The 13388-nt window shown below is 34.2% G+C and overlaps 1 protein-coding gene across 4 annotated transcripts in view; it reads left to right on the forward strand.

The window, feature by feature from the left end:
• DYNC2H1 (dynein cytoplasmic 2 heavy chain 1) overlaps positions 1 to 13388 on the forward strand; it is a 344715-nt gene that overhangs the window by 289101 nt on the left and 42226 nt on the right. For all 4 annotated transcript variants that reach the window (XM_079101898.1, XM_079101901.1, XM_079101899.1 and 1 more), the window contains one exon: positions 1620 to 1709. In XM_079101898.1, the coding sequence (XP_078958024.1) occupies positions 1620 to 1709 (90 nt within the window). The remainder of the gene's footprint in view (positions 1 to 1619; positions 1710 to 13388) is intronic.

Below are 13388 nucleotides of genomic sequence, written 5' to 3' on the forward strand. Positions count from 1 at the left end.
CTCAGCACGGCATATAAATAAATAAATAAATAAATAAATAAATAAATAAAATAGGGGTCCATCAACTAAAAATATATATTAAAAAATAAAAAAAAGAATGGCAAATGATATTGGCCTAAATGAATATAATATAGAAATAATCCACAAAATTTTAAACTCTCCAGGAAAGTAAAAGCTTAGAGATTCATTATTGAACACTGATCTTTTCACTGAAGTAAATATGCATTCAATATTTTTATTAGATTTCATTACATGGAATATAATTTACAGATATCATCTTACTTTCTGAATGTATTTGATGATAAACTTATCTTTCTCTCCAAAGCTAATCTTCATTATAAGCATTTTTCATGTGTTCAGGTTTAGCTACAGATGGTGTGAATTATCTATATTTTAAAGACAAATGCTGTCTTATGTACCAGAATATCATGGAACAGGTGGCTCAAACAATAGAAATTTATTTCTTACAGTCTGGAGGCTGAAAAGGTCTAGATCTAGGTGCTTTCAGTTATGGAACAGCACCCTTAAGATTTATTGAAGCCTTATTGTTTAATAAAGGCTCTGCAGTGCATACCGTTATGGTCCTTATGATACTTTTGTCTGTCTTAGATTCTCCCTACTTTTAAGTCTACAAAGTCTCTTGGTTTCCACTAGTATTCTGTTTTCATTTATCCTCTCTTGAAGGTTCTTCCAGCTTCAACCCACCACCCAGTTGCAAAGCCATAGGTTTTTGTTAAGGCAGCATTCTAGGTATCTGCCAAACAAATTTACAAAACTTATTTTAAAACCATATTTTAAATGCTTATTTTTAGCTCACAAATCTGAAATTTGGGTAAGACTTGATAGAGAAAACTGTCTCATCTCATCACTGATGGCTGGTTTATCTTCACTGGTTAAGAGCTGGGAGCCTCTATTGCTATACATGTGAGCCTCTCCAAGAACATTTAGGCTTCATGAAAAATGATTGAGTCTCAAAACAGGAAATATAAACACTAGTTTTTATAACTTGGACCTGGAAATTAGCACAGCATCACTTCCAATTAGACCAACTAGTTATTGGGCCAGTATTCAAGGAGAGGAACCTAAACCTCAAGTCTTAATATAGGTGTCAAAGGATTTGGGATCTTGTCTTATAATCACAACTTTAAAGTTCAAAACATAATTATGACCTTTAACTATCATATATTAAAGATTTGTTCCACCCCTCTAATGAAACTAGATGTTTTCTAAGTCCCCTTTCTACTTTGTCTGGTTATACATAATTTTCATTTTCTTATTGTTGATATATTCTGAACAGGAGTAGTTTCTCAACTTTATAATTGTAGTCTTTTGTGGTGATGCTTTCTTTGTATTACCACACTTAAGAAAAATGATTTTAAGAATTTTATTCTTTGAAGAAATTTTCCTTAAGAAGAATTCTCCTTTTAGAGATACCTAGTAACCTATTCTGTGTCATTCAATTTTAATGAAATCAAGGAAAACAGACATATTAATGAAAGGAATTCATGATATGGATAATGTGAATTATGCCAATTTTATTCCCATCACACTAATGCTGAAAGTCTTTTATATGTCATATAATGTACATAAAGTTAATTTTGGCCCTTTTTAAATTCTAGTGTCCTCTCACATGGCAGAACAAGTGGGAAGGCCCAGAAGATCCCTTACAGTACCTTAGAGGTCTTGTGGCTCGTGCCCTTGCAATACAGGTAAGACTAAATTATTTAATAATTAATATTGCATAAGTGTATGACCATTGAATTATACACATGCATATTAGATAACCTTTTTGCTAATGACTGAGACTGACATGACTTTCTACATAAAGCATCAGATATTTTCATATTCTGACTTTTTTGTATAGTGCTCTTTTAAAAATGTCATTTCTGTTTAATATGGCTTTTCATTATTTTTGGAATTTAGAGAAAAATATTTGATTTTAATATAGGTAGATCATGTAGACTGTAAATTAAAACAATTCATTAACTGTGACCCATTTGCTTTAGGGAGTTTCCCTTCCCACTGCAGGAAATTGCTTTAAAAAAAATTCTTTTTCCCCAAATTATCATGTTTCTTTTGTTTAAAGTAAACAGTCAAATAACTGTAGAAAAATCTAGAAGGAGAAACAATGTATTTTTTTAAGGAATAACAAATTGTACAAATTTGTTGGTGCATGCAAGGTACCTCTTTTCCTGTGACTTTTCTATTGTATACTACCTTCTTTATCCTCATGTTGTATCTGATTCCCAAATAGCTTTCTTTATCACATTAACTTCTCATGTGGAAAACTTCATCTGTCTTCATCCACACTTTTAGTAATTCACATACCTATGTGCCTCTTTAACTTTGGTATTACTCTCCGTTGCTCCTGGTTTGCACCTCTGATATAAACGTCATTCATTGACAACAAGCACATTTTACTCTTGCACTAAGGCTTTTCAGTTACTTCTTGGTTAGTGTTCTACTTCATCCTCTAACTTTAACCATTCTCTTTCCAGCCTCTTCAGTGTCCTAATTCACTTTTATTTTTGCTTCATCCTTTCTGGAAACCTTTGAACTTGGTTCAGTCTCCATTCTACAGACTACTGATCTCTGGCATGGGAGATGAGAAGTATTCAGATGTAAAATGTATTAGGTGGGTCCTGAGCACTGCTTCCATATTACATAGTGATGTTTTAAACCTTCAGTACTTTCCTGAAGATTCTATTATGTCACAGACTTGACTTTAGAGAAAATTGGAGCTGTGAAATATGAGCACTTAAAAATTCCTACCCTTCTCTCCCATCTACAAATTTGTTCGGTGTTACTCTCATCACCTGTGTTTATATTAGAAGTTGACCTGCTATTGAAGACGCATATAGTTGATTCCTCATCTCTTTAGAAAACTTCTAGGGGGGTCTTCCCTTGTTCTTCTGTCTTTTCATCTTTCCAGATCTTTTTATTCAATTTGCCAGCCTACAACTGGGACTCATTTGAAGACATGAGGACTCATTCAAATGTATGTTTGTTTTTATTCTCTAGACTGTAGTATTATTGGAGAAAAAGTAATAGAGTGGAAAATGAAAATCATCAGATAGAGAAGAACCATGAGGGGCCTTTCACTCACTACTGAGTATATACCTGGAAATACTCTATCAATGCTGGAAAGATGAAAGGGAATAAAGATGCAGAAAGGAAAAAGAGAAGGACAAATACTTTCATCTTAGAAAAGTACAGGCATGCTCTAAAGTTCTTTGTGTGTTATAATAGCATGGCTGTGATAACTTACCACTTCATATATTTCTTGGTGTTGTTGGCTTTAGGTTATTTTCATAAAGGACTTGTTTTTCTTTATTTACTAAAAAATAGTGGCTCCTATTACAATATGTATGTAAGTACACTCAATTATGTTGACTTATATAGTAAATACTGAAGTTAATATCCTTTAAAGTGGTTTTACATGAATTACTATAATTGGCAGAACTATTAAAAATAAGTATATTAAACACTGACCATCAAAACTGAAGATTTTTTATTTTTCTTGAAAACTTTGTAGGCATTTAACTTTAATTATAATGATAAATTTTCAACAAAGGTAAAGTATGATCAAGCCTGAAAGTTTTCATCTTTCTAACCAGGGAATATGTAATATTTCTCACTTTCACCTCTTTGGGATATTTTTGTACTTTGTTTTTCTGGCCTAAACTTTTTTTCAGTTGTAAATGTAGAAGAATGTCCAAGGTGACCTTTAATGTTTGGGATTTGCTTTCCATCTTTCAATGGCCTGGAGATTCCACTGTTCTCAATTATGCCTTCTCTGTTTCACAGGTACATATCCAGAGCAGCTTGTGATGGTTAGAGAATAATGTAGCTCCCTAGTTGAAAAGGGTGGGTACATGGTGTGGTGGAATGGCAGGGAGAAGTACTATTTGCATGGTTCTTTGAAAATGGCAACTTTGGTTTCCTATAAAAGCATATGAACAAATTGAATACAAAGAACTACATAGCAGCTTGAGCTTAGGTCTACACGTAGTTTAAGAACCCAGAGCCTTGCAATTTGGCATAGAACACCAGTGTGAAGAGAACAAGCAACTGAAGTTATTATATATAGTGCTAGTTTATTATAGGGGTTTAATGAAAATAAGACTGATGAGGGTCAAGGATGGCATTCACTCAGGCAAAATAATTTTAAACTAGCACTATGCACTAGGCCTTGTGACGTGTTAGCAATACAGTGATTACTAAAAAGATATTTTTTCCTGTCTCAAAGGTTTTACATTTCTTGCATTCATCCACTTTACCACCTAAAAATTTATAAATGTGATTAATACTTTCCTAGTGCCAAATCCTATGAAACTGATGAATATCAAGTGGTAAACATGATAGACATATATCTTGTCCCTAAGAAGCTATCTTATAGCTTGTCAGAAAAGGTAGCACTGAATAAGCAACAGAGTAAAGGAAGTCAGTACTCTGGGACAAACAGCCACAGTACTTAACCTAGGGAGTTCAAGGAAGTGATGCTTCAGGTGAGAACTTGGTAGGAACAATTTAGGTGAGGAGGAAAGGGAAGAATGTGGCAGATGAAAGGAAGGTCATAGTTAAGAGTAATAAACCTCATGGTTTCAGGAAGCCAAAAGAACAAAGGAGGAGGGATGTTCAGGGATTAGGCTGGAGGATAGGAAAGAATGAGTCATGATATTATATTAAGAAATTATATTTGATCTTACAGCAAAAGATATCCATTGTAGTACTTTAAAGAGGGAAGTCACATTAGGTTTTAGAGGGATCATTTGGGCTACAGTCTGGGTGACATAATGATTAAGACTCTTCTCTGAAGGCTGGAAATTTAGAACAAGTCAGAGAATCTCTAGGTACCAAAGAATGTCAGCTAAAAGAGGTCTTGGGGGAAGCTCAGCATTCACTGTCTGGTCTCTATAAGATTTTTTAGAGCAAGAAACTTTTCCATTTTTGTTTTTTGTTTGATTTTTTTTTTCAAGTGGGATAGGGGTGTCTTTATCTTTGTATGTTAACAACACCCTTTGTAGATTTCAAAGTCCCTATTAGCTATCTTATCCCCCACCACTTTCCATCTGCTTCAGATGAAAAGTGTTAAACTGTTAAAAAACAATTTAATTGTTGAAAATAGAATGCCTTTATGCATTTTGATAAATCATACATACATGGAGTATAAGTTCTCATTTTTCTGATTGTACATATTGTAGGATCATATTGGTCATGCAGTCATATATATACATGAGGTAATAATGTCTGTTTCACTTTACTATTCTTCCTACCTCCATACTCCTTCCCTTCCCTTCACTCCCCTCTGCCTAATCTAGTATCTCAACTCCTAATAGCTAAACTATGGAACCAACCTAGATGTCCAGCAGCAGATGAATGTATAAAGAAAATATACATATACACACATGATGTAATATTACTCAGCTTTAAAGAAGAATGAAATGATGGCATTTGCTGGTAAATGGATGGAGTTGGAGAACATCATGCTAAGTGAAATAAGTCAAACCCAAAACTCCAAAGGCCAAATGTTTTCACTGATATGCAGATGCTAGTTTTGGATTTTTTAAATTACACTGTATTTACAATACCTAGCATATTGTTTGCTGAATAATGAACAAAGGAATTCATGAATGAATGTATCACACAAGTTATTGCTAATTGGGAATTTAGCAATATTTTGGCCTAACTGAAGCAAGTGGTTGGTGTACTGATTCTATCCAAATCCTGCCTTCCTTTCTCCTTATAACAAAATCTCCTTATTTCTATCAGCAGTGAGGGACCTTGAAGTCTGGGGAGAGCAAAGCAATAAACAATTATTCATTATTATTACTGATTATATATATGTCATTAAGGATGACATATGTATAATCCTTATAAGTCAGAAAGGTATACTAAATAAAAACAATGTAATAAAGAACAATAATACTATTTAAGCAAATAACAGAAGTACCACCAGCCTGAACTACTTTGTTTTTTTCTGAGGTTATTATTCTTGGGTGCTGTTTTTTATCTTTTGTCATAAATTAATGTTCAAATATGCAGTTCCTAGCATATATACCAAGATGCTTTTTACCTTAGCCATGTAGATTTTTTTTCCTGAATTTTAAAATATCATTTTGCTTCTATTGCCCACTTCAGGAACAATGGTTCTTCACTAAAATAAGTCCCAATTCTTTCTTAACTAACTATGGCTATTCTGATAAGTGTCACACTAGAATTTCTAGATTTAGAAATGCCTCATTACTTTTAGGTTCATCTAAATAGTCCCTCTCTCATCCACAGGTATAAAATGTACTAGTTATCTAAATTTGAACTTTAGATCACTTTAAAACATGTATTAAACTAATGACCCAACTGAAGGTGAAAAATGAGTATTTATAAGAATTGAGCCCATGTTGGATGTCAGGCATACATGTGCTTTACATGGACTTTAGTAGTATTTATAACCTATGATGTGGATATTATTATTGCCATTTTATAGACAAGAAAATGGTTATAAGATTATGAAAATTTTATGATCACTCCCAGATGTATAGCTGTAGCCCATCTTCTCATATAACTCTAGATGTGAATATTCCAGTGCAGTTTTTTCCACTTGATGTGTAATAAACACCTAATATTTAAAACTACAATGCCATGTACCCAAAAAATCAGTTCCATCTGTAATGATTTCCTTAATAAAGTAAGTGACAGCTCTATCCTTTCTGTGACTTAGGCAAAAATTTTCAGCATCCTTTGCCTTCTTTCCTCTCTCTATATTCATTCTATCAGAAAATGATTTTGCCTTCATCAAAATATATTCAGATACACTTCTTAACCACTTTGACACTACTACAACTTTGATTAGCATCATTGTGAAGGCAGCTGTCACCAAATAGTCCTCCTCTACTCTTGTCCCTATGCTGATTGGTTCTTATTTTTTTTTAATTATTTTTTTTATCTTTTAATTTTTTACAGACTGCATTTTGATTCATTATACACAAATTATACACATCATTTCATTTCTATGGCTGTACATGATGTAGATTCACACCATTCATGGAATCATACATGTTCATAGGGTAATGAGGTCTATCTCATTCCACCATTTTTCATACCCCCTTCCTATCTCATTTCCTTCTACATAATCTAAAGTTCCCACATTCTTCTCTCACTCCCCAACTCCACACCCCCATTATATATCATTCTCCACTTATCAGGGAAAACATTTGGCCTTTGGTTTTTTGGGATTGGCTTATTTCTCTTAGCATGATATTCTCCAATTCCATCTATTTGTTTGCAAATGTCATAATATTATTCTTCTTTATTGCTGAATAGTATTCCATTGTGTATATATACAGAGTTTTTCAATCCATTCATCTGTTGAAGGACATTTAGGTTGGTTCCACAATCTACCTATTGTGAATTGAGCTGCTATAAACATTGATGTGGCTGTGTTACTGTAGTTTGCTGATTTTAAGTCCTTTGGGTATAAACCAAGGAGTGGGATAACTAGGTCAAAAGGTGGGTCCATTCCAAGTTTTCTGAGGGTTCTCCACACTGCTTTCCAGAGTGACTGCACCAATGTGCACCAGCAATGTAAAAGTGTGCCTTTTCCCTCACATCCACACCAACATCTATTATTGTTTGTGTTCTTGATAATAGCCATTCTAATTGGAGTAAGATGAAATCTTAGAGTTGTTTTACTTTGCATTTCTCTAATTACTAGAGATGTTGAACACTTTTTCATATATTTATTAATTGCCTGTGTGTCTTCTTCTATAAAGTGTCTGTTCAAATCCTTGGCCCATTTATTGGTTGGGTTTTTTGTAATTTTGGTGTGTAGTTTTGTAAGTTATTTATAAATTTTGGAGATAAGTGCTCTATCTGAAGTGCATGTGGAAAAGATTTTCTCCCACTCTAGGTTTTCTCTTCACATTCTTGATTGTATCCTTTGCTGAGTAAAAGCTTTTTAGTTTGAGTCCATCCCATTTATTGATTCTTGCTTTGATTTCTTGTGCTTTGGGAGTCTTGTTGAGGAAGTCTGATCCTAAGCCAACATGATGAAGATTTGGGCCTACTTTGTCTTCTATTGGGTGCAGGTCGTATGATCTAATTCCTATGTCTTTGATCCATTTTGAGTTGAGTTTTGTGCAGGGTGAGAGATAGAGGTTTAATTTCATTTTACTGTATATGGATTTCCAGTTTTGCCAGCACCATTTGTTGAACAGGCTATCTTTTCTCCATTGTATGTTTTTGGCTCCTTTGTCTAGTATAAGGTGACTGTATTTATATGGTTTTCTATCTGTGTCTTCTATTCTGTACCATTGGTCTGCCTGTCTCTTTTAGTGCCAATACCATGCCGTTTTTATTACTACTGCTCTGTAGTATAGTTTAATGTCTGGTATTGTGATACCTTCTGTTTCACTTTGTCTACTCAGGATTGTTGTGGCTATTCAAGGTCTCTTGTTCTTCAGATAAAGTTCATGATTGATTTCTCTATTTCTATGAGGAATGTCATTCGGATTTTAATTGGAATTGCATTGATCTGTATAGCGCCTTTGGTAGAATGACCATTTCACAATGTTAATTCTGCCTATCCAAGAACATGGGAGATCTTTCCATCTTCAAAGGTTTTCTTCAATTTCTTTCTTTAATGTTCTGTAGTTCTCATTGTAGAGGTCTTTCACCTCTTTTTTTAAATTAATTCCCAAGTATTTTATTTTTTTTGAGGCTACTGTGAATGGAGTTGTTTTCCTAATTTCTCTTTCAGAGGATTCATCACTTAATGAATTGAAGTGCATTAGATTTATGCGTATTGATTTTATATCCTGCTACTTTGTTGAATTCATTTTTTAGTTCTAGAAGTTTTCTAGTGGAGTTTTTTGAATCTTCTAAATGTAGGATCATATAATCAGCAAATACATCTTTAGTTTTTCTTTTCCTATTTGTATCCCTTTAATTTCTTTGGTCTGTCTAATTGCTCTAGAAAGTGTTTCAAGGACGATATTGAATAGAGGTGGTGAAAGAGAGCATCCCTGTCTTGTTCTAGTTTTTAGAGGAAATGCTTTCCGTTTTTCTCCATTAAGAGTGATGTTGGCTCTGGTCTTAGCATAGATAGCCTTTACAATGTTGAGGTATGTTCCTCCTATTCCTATTTTTCCTAGTGTTTTAAGCATGAAGGGGTGCTGTATTTTATCAAATGCTTTCTCAGCATCTATTGAAATATTCATGTGATTCTTAACTTTAAGTCTATTGATGTGGTGAATTACATGTATTGATTTCCAGATGTTGAACCAACCTTGCAAACCTGAGATAAACTCCACTTGATCATGGTGCACTATCTTTTTAATATATTTTTGTATGTGACTTGCCACTATTTTGTTAAGGATTTTTGCATCTATGTTCATCAGGGATATTGGTCTAAAGTTTTCTTTCCTTGATGTGTCTTTGTCTGGTTTTGTATTCAAAGTAATACTAGCCTCATAGAATGAATTTGGAAGGGTTCCCTCCTTTTCTATTTCCTGAAATACTTTGAAGAGTATTAGTATCAGTTCTTCTTTAAAGGTCTTGTAGAATTCAGCTGAGAATCCATCTGGTCCTGGGCTTTTCTTGGTTGGTAGGCTTTTGATGGCTTCTTCTATTTAAATGCTTGAAATTGATCTATTTAGATTGTGTATGTCGTCCTGATTCAGTTTGGGAGGATCATATGTCTCTAAAAATTTGTGATGTCTTTGATATTTTCTATTTTGTTGGTGTATAGATTTTCAAAGTAGCTTCCAATTATGTTATGTATTTCAGTGGTGTCTTTTGTGATCGTTCCTTTTTCATCACGAATTCTAGTAATTTTAGTTGTCTTTCTCCTCTTTGTTAGTGTGGCTAGGGGTTTATCAATTTTGTCTACTTTTTCAAAGAACCAACTTTTGTTTTGTCAATTTTTTGAATTGTTTCTCTTGTTTCAGTTTCATTGATATCAGTTCTGATTTTAATTATTTCCTGTCTTCTACTATTTTTGGTGTTGATCTGTTCTTTTTCTAGGGCTTGGAGATGTAATGTTAGGTCATTTAGTTGTTGACTTTATTTTTTTAATGTATGAGATCAATGCAATGAACTTTCCTCTTAGTACTGCTTTCATAGTGTCCCAGAGATTTTGATATGTTGTGTCATTGTTTTCACTTACCTCTAAGATTTTTTTAAATTTCTTCCCTGATGTCTTCTGTTATCATTGTATCATTCAATAGCATGAGATTTAGTCTGCTGGTGTATGAGTAATTTTGTTTGTTATTTTATTGTTCATTTTTAATTGCATTTCATTATTATCTGATAGGATACAGGGTAGGATCTCTATTTTTTTGTATTTACTAATGGCTTCTTTGTGTCATAGCATATGGTGTATTTTGGAGAAGGATTCATGAGCTGCGAAGAAGAAAATATATTTTCTCAATGATGGATGAAATACTCTGTAAATGCCCATTAAGTCTATAACATTTATTGTATTACTTAGTTCTATAGTGTCTTTGTTCAGTTTTTGTTTGGAGGATCTATCCAGTGGTGAGAGTGGTGTGGTAAAGTCCTCCACTATTAATGTGTTTTGATCTATTTGATTCTTAAAATTGAAAAGAGTTTGTTTGATGTACATAGATGCTCCATTTTGGGGGACATAAATATTTAAAATTGTTATGTCTTGCTGTTTTATGCTTCCCATAAGCAGTATGAAATGTCCTTCTTTATCCCTTCTGACTAACTTAGGTTTGAAGTCCACTTTATCTACTATAAGGGTGGAGACCTCTGCCTTTTTACTGGGTCCATGTGCATGGCAAGTTTTTCCCCATTCTTTGACCTTTAGTCTGTGAGTGTCTTTTTCTATGAGATGAGTCTCTTTAAGGCAGCATATTGTTGGGTCTTTCTTTTTAATCCAATCTGCCAGTCTATGTCTTTTGATTACTGAGTTTAAGTCATTGACATTCAGAGTTATTATTGTGATATGATTTGTATTCCTGGTCATTTTGGCTTATTTTTGGCTTTTAACTTGACTTGGTTTCTCCTTCAATTGGGTTTTCCTTTAGGGTAGTTCCTCACTATGCTGACTTATATCGTTTTTCACTTCATCCTCATTAAATATTTTGCTGAGAATGTTCTGTAGTGCAGGTTTTCTATTTGCAAATTCTTTTAACTTTATTGTGGAAAGAATTTATTTCATTATGAAATCTGAAGATTAGTTTTACTGGATATAGATTTCTTGGTTGGCATCCATGTTCTTTCAGAGTTTGAAATATATTGCTCCAGGCCCTTCTTGCTTTTAGGGTATGGGCTGATAAATCTGCTGGCATCCATATTGCTTTCCCCTTATATGTAATCTGATGCTTTTCTCTCGCAGCCTTTAAAATCCTATCTTTATCTTGCATGTGAGGTATTTTTATTATAATATGTCTTGTTGTGGATCTGTTGTAAATTTGTGCACCTGGTGTTCTGTAAGCCTCTTGTATTTGATTTTCTATTTCATTTTTCAGGTTTGGGATATTATCTGATATTATTTCATTGAATAGGTTGTGCATTCCTTTGGTTTGTATCTCTGTGCCTTCCTCAATCCCAATAATTCTTAAATTCAGTCTTTTCATGATATCCCATAATTCTTGGAGGATCCATTTATGACTTCTTATCATCTTCTCTGTTTGTTCAACTTTATTTTCAAGATTAAATATTTTGTCTTCATTGTCTGAGATTCTGTCTTCCATGAGGTCTATTCTGTTGGTGATGCTTTCTATTGAGTTTTTAATTTGGTTTATCATTTCTTTCATTTCAAGTATTTCTTTGTTTTTTTTTTTTTTTTTTTTTTTTCAGAATCTCTCTCTCTCTCTCTCTCTTTATTGAAGTGTTCTTTTGCTTCCTGCATTTGCCCTTTTAACTGTTTACTGGGATGATCATACATTGCCTGTATTTGCTCTCTTATCATGTCTTTTGCTTCACAGATCATTTAAATTATGCAGATTCTAAATACTTTTTCTGTCATTTCTTCTGCCATGCTATCATTGGGTTCTTCTATCACAATAGCATCTTGGTTTGTTAGGGACACCTTCTTTCCCTGTTTTTTTCATATTGTTTCTATATATTCCCCTCTAGCAGTGAAGATCAAAGATACTGAAGTTTCCCCCTGCAGACTTATTATGACCCTGCAGTTTTCCACTACCTGCCCTTTGAAGAGGAGATCAATACCAGTAGCACCCAATATAGAGAAAATGTAGCCCTGAACCAGACAGCCCCTGTAAAGATTGTAACATTATTAAAATAAACAGGATCAGTTCAATTACTATTTACAGTATTTCTAGTTGTGAACAAGAGGATGTTGAAGGGTGTAGGATGTAAGTGAGTAAATAGAGGTACCTGTCAAAGGGCCTCCAGTCTCCTGTAGGTGTCTCAGGAAGGGAGTTGCCCTTCCAATGATGATGGCCACACCCTCAGGAATAATTCAAAATGCCTGCACCAGCCTCCAAAGAAGTTGGGGAGTCCCAGAGAGGGTGCACTGAGGTAGCACAGAGGCAGGCACAGTGTCCCTCAGCAGTAGGGGGACAGACAGGCATGTTCAGCTACTGGCCTCTGTCCTCAGTATGGGTGTGGGCTGTGGGCCTCAGCGCCGGTTTGTCTATGGTGGGGGGGTGGGCTCAGCGCCAATGTCTGACCTCGGTGTGGGAGCTGGTGGGCTCCTGGTTCTTAATTTTTAAAAACATTTTTTAGTTGTAAATGGACACAATATCTTTATTTTATTTATTTACTTTTATGTGATGCTGAGGATCAAACCCAATGCCTCACACATGCAAGCAGACACTCTACCACTGAGCTGTAACCGCAGCCCTGATTCTTGATATTTTTAAATTATTTTTATTTGTTCTTAAGTATACATGATAGCAGAAGATATTTGACATACACACATGGAGTTATCTTCTCATTCTTCTAGTTATACATGATATAGAATTACATTGGTCATGTAATCATATAAGCACATAGGATAGTAATGGCCAATGCAGTCTACCATCTTTCCTATTCTCATTCCTCTTCCCTTCCCTTCACTCCCCTTTGTCTAATCAAAACATTCCGTTCTTCCCTACTTATTGTGAGCTAGAATCCGCATATCATCCTGTTTTACGTTGTAGTCCCTAATACTTCTTATTCTTTTTGCCTTCTTTGTTTTCTCCATGGCCTATATATCCATCTAATATTCTGTATATTTTACTTATTCATGTTTTAAAATTTCTAGTATTCCTTCACTAAAATGGGATAGCCAAGTATGCAGTTCACAGAAGAGGACTTTTCAATAACTGTTGAGTAAAGAATGTTTCAATCAATTATAGGGTTAATCTCAAGCAAACTTACATGTCTATGTCTCCCTATCATAACAATTTAGCTCCCCA

Source organism: Sciurus vulgaris (assembly GCF_902686455.1).
Source record: "Sciurus vulgaris genome assembly, chromosome: 11".
Classification (NCBI taxonomy): Eukaryota; Metazoa; Chordata; class Mammalia; order Rodentia; family Sciuridae; genus Sciurus; species Sciurus vulgaris.